The 8,804-nt window shown below is 53.8% G+C and overlaps 1 protein-coding gene across 1 annotated transcript; it reads right to left on the bottom strand.

Moving 5' to 3' along the window:
• Positions 1-364: 364 nt before the first annotated feature.
• KRT32 (keratin 32) lies at positions 365-6,942 on the bottom strand. The gene is made up of 7 exons (XM_042966682.1): positions 6,412-6,942; positions 5,652-5,734; positions 5,285-5,441; positions 3,840-4,001; positions 3,633-3,758; positions 2,699-2,919; positions 365-494 (listed from the first exon to the last, which is right to left on the bottom strand). Exons 1-7 carry the CDS (start codon positions 6,877-6,879, stop codon positions 365-367), a joined length of 1,347 nt encoding a protein of 448 aa, XP_042822616.1. The 5' UTR covers positions 6,880-6,942.
• Positions 6,943-8,804: the final 1,862 nt, after the last annotated feature.

The raw sequence follows: 8,804 nt of genomic DNA on the forward strand, positions 1-8,804 counted from the left end.
TGAGCCCAACTGAGTAGAACTGGCTGGTGGATACAGCAGCAAAGGCGACAAATAGAGAAAGATGCGTTTGCAGGGCCACTGGATGAGGCTTTATTCGCCAGTTTACTAAGAGCACGTGCCCTTGAGGCAGCACAGACAACCAGAAACATCAGCCAAGAGAACAGTCTGGCTGTGGAAGTGAGAGGCAGTTTTCCAAGACGTGGGGGCCCGGGGCGCCCCCTGCAGATCCGAGCGTGTAGCACACAGCCCACCTCCCAGCTGGAGGGCTTCCTTGCTGACCACTGAATGGGGGTCAGACTCCACCTGAGGAGGCTCCAGCCTCCCAGCTCCGGTCTGTCCAGGATCCACCGACCCTGAGGGACTTTCAGTAGCGGACCTGAGGACAGGGCACGCAAGGCACACAGACGGTGCGGGGCACACAGATGGTGCGGGGCACGCTGGGGGAAGGTGCACAAGGGGGACAGGAGGGAGTGGAGCACGGGTTACAGGGCAACCTGCGGAAGACAGGCACAGGGGGCAGGATTAGAGAAAAGCCCAAGGCAGCAACGAGTGCGTGGCTCTGCCCCAGATGCCTCGCAAACTCACCCGCTGCTCACCTTCTCCACTCGGCTTCCCTAATCCCACCTCCGTCATCTTTGCCTGTGTAACCCTTAACTGGCCTCCCCAGCCCCACCCTGGCCCCTCCTAACCACTGTCAGCTTCGTGGCCAGAGTGATCTTCCACAGACACAAATATAAGTATGCCACTCCCTGCCTAAAACGTTCGGTGGCTCCCATTTGGGCCAGGATGGAGAGCAGCTTCCTTCAACTCAACTGTCACAACCTCCTTGAAGCCCTCCATGATCTCTCTGTGTCAAATCCCCCAACGGTACCGTGTGTCCCCTCCCAGAGTGATGTGTGATTGTCCTGTTACGGTCTGTCTCCCCATTAAACAGTGAGGTCAGCAGCCGTGTGTGCATACACATTCTGCATACCTGGCCTGGAGCAGGCACTTAATAAGAATGTGTTGGATAAGGTGAACTCAGTAATTAAAACAGAACGAAGACATGGCAAAAGGAGAAAGGATGATCTCAGAGACCAACAGGTGTGGGCTCAAAACCAGAAACCACAGCCTGGACAGTAGATGGGAACCAAACAGCCCAGAAACTGGACAGGGAGCCCAGGGACCACATCCAGCCTGAAATATGTTTTGTGTGGCCAGCACCATATTCTTTTTTCATTTGTTGAAAATATTTAAAAATTTTTAAAAAAAATTAAGAATTTAACATTTGAAAGACATCTAGATTCCCAGTTTCTCTTGAGCAATCAGAAGATCCAACCATACTGGATGTGCCTCTCACACGGTAGAAACGGTCCTCCTCGGGGGTGGCGCCCTCGCCGGAGTAGACATCGCTCTCTGGTTCCCCAGAGTCCCACCGTGACCCACGTCACACATGTGCCTCAGCACCCTGTTCCTTGAAAAGCATTTGATTTTGCAACCCTTGCCCCAGAGGATGAAACTGAATGACAGACAAGCAAAGCTAAATGTGGACTAAGAAACCGCCTAGAGGGAGCGCCTGGGTGGCTCAGTCAGTTGAGCATCCGACTTCAGCTCAGGTCATGATCTCACAGTTCATGGGTTCAAGCCCCACGTCGGGCTCTGTGCTGACAGGTCAGAGCCTGGAGCCTGCTTGCAATCCTGTGTCTCCCTCTCTCTCTGCCTCTCCCCTGCTCATGCTCTGTCTCTCTCTGTTTCTCAAAACATAAGATAAAATGTTTAAACAAATTTTTTTAAACAAAAACAAACAAAAAAAAGAAACTATCTACAACAGTAATCAGCCCAGTGGGTGTCCACGGACCCGAGGTGTCCTGTGCCCAGGTGACTGCCAGGCCTTGTTGAGTGCCTGCCCCACCCGGATTCCTCCTCTCCCCACTGCTCACATGACCAGGACCTCCTGGACAGTTTCCCTGCCTGGACCCTCTTCCCTCTACTTCCTGCAACCACCTGTGCCGTCTTCCTGAAGAACAGCTTTGAGCTTTCACTGACTCACTCAGGAAACATTTACTAAGCATCTACTACATGCCAGGTGAAGGAAATAAAAATAGTTTCTATGATCTCTGAGTTCTAGATGATTACCATCTCACTGGAGAGATAGGCCGTTAAGCAAACTCTATCATTTCCTCCTCAAAACAAAACAAAAGGACATCCCACTGCCTATTAAATAAGGTCCTCCTTCCCCAGCATGGCCTTTATGGTTCCCCATGAACGGGCCCCACTGACCTCTTGTGTCTTCCTTCCTTCCCGCCACAGCCCAATCACGTTAAGCCACCTATTGGTCCTCTCAAGTGCAGAAAAATCTTTCCCCCAAGTATGATCTCCAGTTGCCCGTCTCCCTAACCAGACAGAAACAACCTGAGAGCAGATGCCTCGTCGTCATCTGTCTCCACATCCCTAATGGCACCGGGTACATGGGAAGCCCTTGGAAAGAGTTTGCTGACTTGGGAAGGAGCGCAGTGGCCTCCAGTGGGCCAGGTTTGGGATGATAGCATGAACACCTGCCTGACTTTCTTTGGATCATACCAGCTTCCTAACTGCTTCTTAATCACGACAGGGCTCTATCTCCTGGGTAAGCCCTTATAGCCTTCTCCTATAACCTCCTATAGCCTTCTCCAAACCCATGTTTGCACCCATGTGTACAGCCTCAGCTGGGCCCACTCACTTGCAGTCCTCGCTCTCCAGCAGGCCCCGGTACGTGTTGATCTCGCCCTCCAGCCGGGCCCGCACGTCCAGCAGCACCTGGTACTCCTGGTTCTGCCGCTCCAGGTCAGCCCGGATGTCGGCCAACTGGGCCTCCACGTTGCTGATCAGGCACTGCATCTGGGCCAGCTGGGAGCTGTAGCGTGCCTCGGTCTCCGCCAGGGTGTTTTCTAGAGAGTCCCTCTACGGCAAAAGGAAAGACACAGTAGCTGAGGAGCAGACCTATCCTCCTGGTTCAGAAAGAACAAAGAAAAACCAGGTCTCTCTTTGGGCTTGGGAATGACCCCTCCCTACCTAAGTCACGGTGGAAACTGAGGCCCAGGAAGGTTGAATGACTTGTTCAAGCTTAAGCAGCTGGCAGGTAACAGACTGGGATGTGAACCCAGGTCCCCGTGACCCTAAACCCCTTATTCCTTCTTCAGCCTCGGTCTGGCTTCAGACTTTGGATCTGAGGTTCCCCAGGCTCCTCCCCGACAGCATCGTCAAGATCTGTGGCCTTCAGCCCTGGCTGTGCTTTGAAGTCACATGAGTGCCTTTAAAAGGTCCTTGTGCCCGGCCCCCACCTCCAAGAGACTCTGATTTCACTCATCCAGAGAGGAACTAAGCATGGGGAGTTTTTAAAACTCCAGTAGGAAGCCTGGGTTTAGAAGGTTCAGACCAAGCAGAGAACACGCCTTCCTGGGGAGTTGTGTTTGACAGTGTCCAGCTAACCCATGTCAGGGTTGAGACAAGCCCCTTTGATCTCTGGGATGGGTCTTGGGAGCTACCTCAGCCTAGGAGAGGTCAGCTGGGCAAACGTCCGTGGTGGCTGAATCGGGGCCCCCTCCCCCCGCCTGGATGCCGGCACCTAAGCGCATTTGCCGCCTGGGATCCAGAGACCACCCAGCAGCACCCACCAGGCTGTGCTGGGCCTGCAGCTCGATCTCCAGCGTGTTGACCGTTCGTCTCAGATCGATGATGTCCGACTGGTAGCTCTGAAGCTGCTCGGAGCTCGTGGCCACCTGCTGATTGAGCTCCTCCATCTGCAAAGGGGGAGACAGGAGAAGGGCAGGAGAGCCTTCTCAGGGACCCTAGGGAGGCCGGCCCACCTGCGAGAGGCCCACCTGCATGTTGAACCATTCCTCCACGTCCCTGAGGTTGGTCTCCACCACAGTCTCATACTGACACCGCATCTCCTCCAGCATCCTGTTCAGGTCCACAGGCGGTGCAGCGTCGACCTCGATATTAAGGCGGTCCCCCAGCTGGCACCGGAGGGCACTGACTTCCTGAAAAGGCACGAGTGTGAGGTCACGTGATCCCACTCACCACCCCAGGGAGACACAAAATGGTGGGACGAAAGATGCTAGGATGTCTATGTTACAGGGGCCCTTTGAGGCTTGCCGTCCACTCTGCGGAAGCTCTGTGGTCTTCCAGCTCCGACCGGATGTTCCCATGGTGGCGGCAGCGCTCCATCACACTTCCTGTCACTTTGGCAGAAGCCAAGAGCAATGCCAGGGTTTGTCTGATCTCCTCGGGCCAGAATGGGAAACCCATGCCCCCGCATTCCCAGCCACCCTCCCAGCCTGTGTTCGTCTGGGAGGGAGGACAGCAGGAGCCTGGCTTCACTTGGTTCAAGGCCTGAGTGAGAGCAGACGCCTCCCCAGGCTTGGCTGCCAAAGAGAGAAAGTTGTCTCAGAGGCTGCCCGAGTGTGCGATAATGCCTCATTAGTGGCCTCTTGGTGCCGTTCCCAGTTCTCTGATTTAAGTAGGATGAGTCAGGTACCTTAGGGCACCCAGTGAGTACATGGTGACTGATTGTTACTTTGCATTTAAGCCTAAGGAAACCCAGCCAGGTTTCAGAGGCACTTGCTCTTTCAAATCCCCACTCAAGAGGTTGAGAGTCAACGCAGAGAAGGTGGAGGGTGGGGGGCGCGGCACCAGAGGTCCGGTGGTCTATGCAGCACACAGGTGCCCGGGAGGGAGCGATCTCCCTCTGCGGACGTGCGGGAGATGAGAAGGAAAGTCAGAAAATAAAGTGTCGACCGATAGACTTTGGATTAAGTATATTATATGCAAACAGGAGCAAAGAAGGACAGAATGGGGTAAGAAGAAAGAAAACCACTGCAATTGACTCTCCCTTGGAAGAGCCCCAGCGGCCGAGCCTTCCGGAGAGGGACAGGCCATTCCATGTGAGTTCTGGAACACAACCCCTCTGGGCCTCAGGCACCACTCTGCCCCCAGAAAGTGATTCTCATGAGAAAAACACAAGCATCTGGCAGTCACACAAGACCAGGAAATGCAGAAGAGAAGGTTGCTTGCATTTCTGAGCAGGGACCAAGTGACGGGTGTTTCACACCCATGACCTCATGGAATGCTTGCAGTAGCCCCGTGTCATAGTGCTGCTCCGTTTTACAGGTGAGGAGGCTCAGAAAGATTCAGTGAGTTGGGCAAGTCACAGAAACAACACACAGCAAGCCTGGGAATTTCAACCCAAGTCTATCCAACCCAAAACCTCACGTGCTTCCCATTCCACTTCCCGGGGCCACGTCAGCTTGATTTTAGGGCTCACCTCCTCGTGGTTCTTCTTGAGGCACAGCAGCTCCTCCTTCAGGGACTCCACCTGGGCCTCCAGGTCGGCCTTGCACAGGGTCAGCTCGTCCAGGATCCTACGCAGGCCGTTGGTGTCGGCCTCCACCAGCTGCCGCATGGCCAGTTCCGTCTCGTACCTGCACAGGGACAGGGTCAGCAGCCGAGGGCTGAAACTGAATACAGCACTCAGGGAAGACCCACAGCTACTGGCACTTTTCCAACCCTCCCTGAAACTCACGGAGAGCTGCCCCCAAAGATGTGCGGGAAGGGGGGGGAGGGGGAGGGGGAGGGGGAGGGGGAGGGGGAGGGGGGAGGGGGGTACCCCACCATCCCCGGGCCAGACTCACTTGGTCCTAAAGTCATCGGCGGCCAGCTTGGCGTTATCAATGTGCACGACCATCCTGGCGTTCTCTGCCTTGGTGCACAGAACCTGGGGGCCAAGGCACAAGAGGGGGTGCGTTCAGAATAAGAAGGAAAAAGAGCCCAGAGGAAAAGCTGGCAGCTGAAGGGACTCAGCAGCCTGGTGACCATCCCTTCAGGAGCCCCTCTTCTCTGGGACTCTGGGGAATATTTGGTGAACTGCTAGTCCTTGGAGAACTACGAGGATTTATATTTGAAGCACCTAGGTTCTTCATAAATCCAAACGCCCCACTTTGGTCGCAGTGAACAATGTGGAAGGAAACAACGTCGTTAAGTCCGAAGTCCTTCGTGGGACAGGCAGATCCTTAACAAGCGCTAACATTGACTAAAAACTCACCGTGTGCCAGAGGCTGTGTTAAACACTTCACGTGCATCAACTCATGGAATCCTCTGGACAGACCCCTTAGGTGCGAACCATTACTGCAACCAGTTTACCGATGAGGACACTGGGGCCTAGGGAAGGGAAGGCCCCCCTCCCAAAGCCACAACGTGGTAGAACTGAGTCTAGATCCCAGACCTCTTTCCATGTTAACGACTCTAGCTGAACCCTCAAACTGTGAGACAATCCTATGCACTGGGGAAGTCTCTTTCCCCTGAATGAGGCTTAATAAGCTAATGAGATTCAAATCTGGAGCTCCAGGCCTTCCGGTTGCCTTCCCGGTGAGTCCGTTCACCGCTTGCCCTCACCTTCTGCTGGAGCTCCTCGATGGTCCTGAAATAAGACTGGTAGTCAGGACACAGGGTGGGCACTTGAGACTGGCAGGCCTCTTGGATCTTGGTCTCCAGCTCCGCGTTCTCCCGCTCCAGCTGGCGCACCTTCTCCAGGTAGCTGGCCAGGCGGTCGTTCAGGAACTGCATGGTCTCCTTCTCGTTGCCATTGAAGGTCCCTTCACAGTACCAGCTGCATGTGCCCACGGAACTGGCGATACCACTGGCTGGCCGGCAGATGCTGGGCCAGCAGGAGCTGGATAGGTAGGTCTTGGAGAGGCAGCTGGCTGGCCGGTAGGCGGTGGGAGTGCAGACAGAAGGCACGTATGTCACGGGCTGGCAGACGTAACCCAGGCACAGCTCGGGCCGGCAGCTCATGCTGCTGGAGCAGACAGAGGGGGGCCGCGGGCAGCTCTTGACGGAAGCTGGTGAGCAGTTGGATACCATGTCAGGGAGGCCCCTTCGCAGCTACGGCTACCTGGATTGTCAGTGTCCACAGACCCCATCCTGCTCGGGCCTTTTTATACCCCTGGAATGAGGGGGCTCACGCTAGAAAGTCACCATGGGGTGGTGTGGATGTTTATACACAGCCCCAGAGGAAGCTGCTAATTAATTTATAATTTGGTTTCCAATAAGGAGTTCCTTTCCTTGTAAAAGAGGCTAAGCTAGTCATTTGGCTAAAGCAGGACTCTGGGCTCCTGTCATTGATCACCAGGGGAGAGCTTCAGGACACATCTTCAAAGGATCAGCTTTGGGCTTGGGCCCTCATTACCCGGGCGGGGCCACCCGGACACCACAGCACCTGGCCCTGTGCCGCCAATGCCCGCTGCGCCCCCGCCCGCTCGGGCCCTGAGAAAGGGCCGCAGTTCCGTGGGGTAGCTCTTCCTTTTAATGAGAGCATTCCCTGTGGGAAGAGGCCGGCCCCTTAAGGAGGAAATGTGTGGGTGCCAGAAGCTTCACCGATACTGGCAGTGCTATAAATCGAAGGAGCTGGGAAACAGAACCTCAGAGCCTTCTAAACCTGCATCACCGCCCTACCTAGGGGGAGAAGTGATCTCAAGGAGGAGAGATCCAGACAGAACTCGAGACCCAGACAGAAAGCCTAAGAATCAGGGGCATCTTTGCAGCTGGATGCTACTAAGAAAGAGAGACGTGGGGATCCCGCTCTCGGGAAAGTGTCGTGATCATCCCGGTGGGGCAGACGCTCTATCTTGACCATCTCTGGATCCTCCCTTCGTGAATCACCACCCCCATAGACAGAGATGTCGAGAGTTCATGACTGTTAAAAGGACAGGGGTGGACAGGCTGGAACAGGCTCTACTTTCGCTTTCTACAGCGCAGGGCTCCCCGCGGGACCTCAGAGATGGGAGGCAGTGTGAATCAGCTCCCTGGAGAAGTGGCACCCTGCAGCCCTGGTGTGAGCTAAGCCAGGGGACTGGAGCAGGCGTCTCCAAGTATAGAAGCCTCAGGTATTCCTTAAGAAAGCGACAGGCAGGACCAGTGGTTTCCTGTCCTGCCTGCGATACCCGTGGGCTGACACTTCACGTTTAATCTATGGGTGTTACATGGCCACTTTTTATTCATTAATCCTCTCAATATAACACTGGGGTGTGAGTGCTTGTCTTTTTCTTTCATATATTTCTAGAAGTATTGGCGAAAGGGTAGGGAAGGGAAAATGCCACTCAGCCCTGTTCCCTGAAATCTGTTGCTTGAGAGAAGTCAAGATCGAGAATGCTACATAGAGCCAGTGATCTGGCTGCAATACACACCGATAAATAGGCAAGAACGGCTTCGGTCTATGGGAGGAAAGCAAGAAACAAGGCTGACAATTCGGTTTTAAAAGGTCTTCAAATAAAAGGAAGAATTCTTGAGTTTAAAAAAAAAAAAAGATAGAGATGCTAACCTTCTAATTTGCTGTGTGACCTCGGGAAAATTGCTTTACCTCTCTGGGTTTCCATTTCCTCATGCATATCGAAAGGGTTAGACTAAATCATCTCTCAGTTAGAATTCCTGCACCAACCATCAATTCCAGGTCCTTTGTCTGGATGAGCTATTTAGAGAAGACAGTAGCATCAGATGGGAGGAGGTATGATGGCGATACCAGCCAAATGGAATGAGGCGCATTGGACCAGTCTTCAAAATCATAACTAGCATTTATTGAATCTATGCAAGTACCAGGCACTGTGCTGGGTGCTGGGCATTAATTTGCCCATTTAATCCTCATCCAAAAAAAAAAAAACTGTGAAAAATTATTATTGTAATAAAGTATAGCAGTGGCTCTCGAAATGTGGCCTCCAGACCAGCAGCATCAGCATCACTCAGGAACATGTTAGAAATGCAATTCCTGGGGGCATCTGGGTGGCTTAGTCAGT

The sequence above is a fragment of the Panthera tigris genome, chromosome E1, assembly GCF_018350195.1.
Source record: "Panthera tigris isolate Pti1 chromosome E1, P.tigris_Pti1_mat1.1, whole genome shotgun sequence".
Taxonomy (NCBI): Eukaryota; Metazoa; Chordata; class Mammalia; order Carnivora; family Felidae; genus Panthera; species Panthera tigris.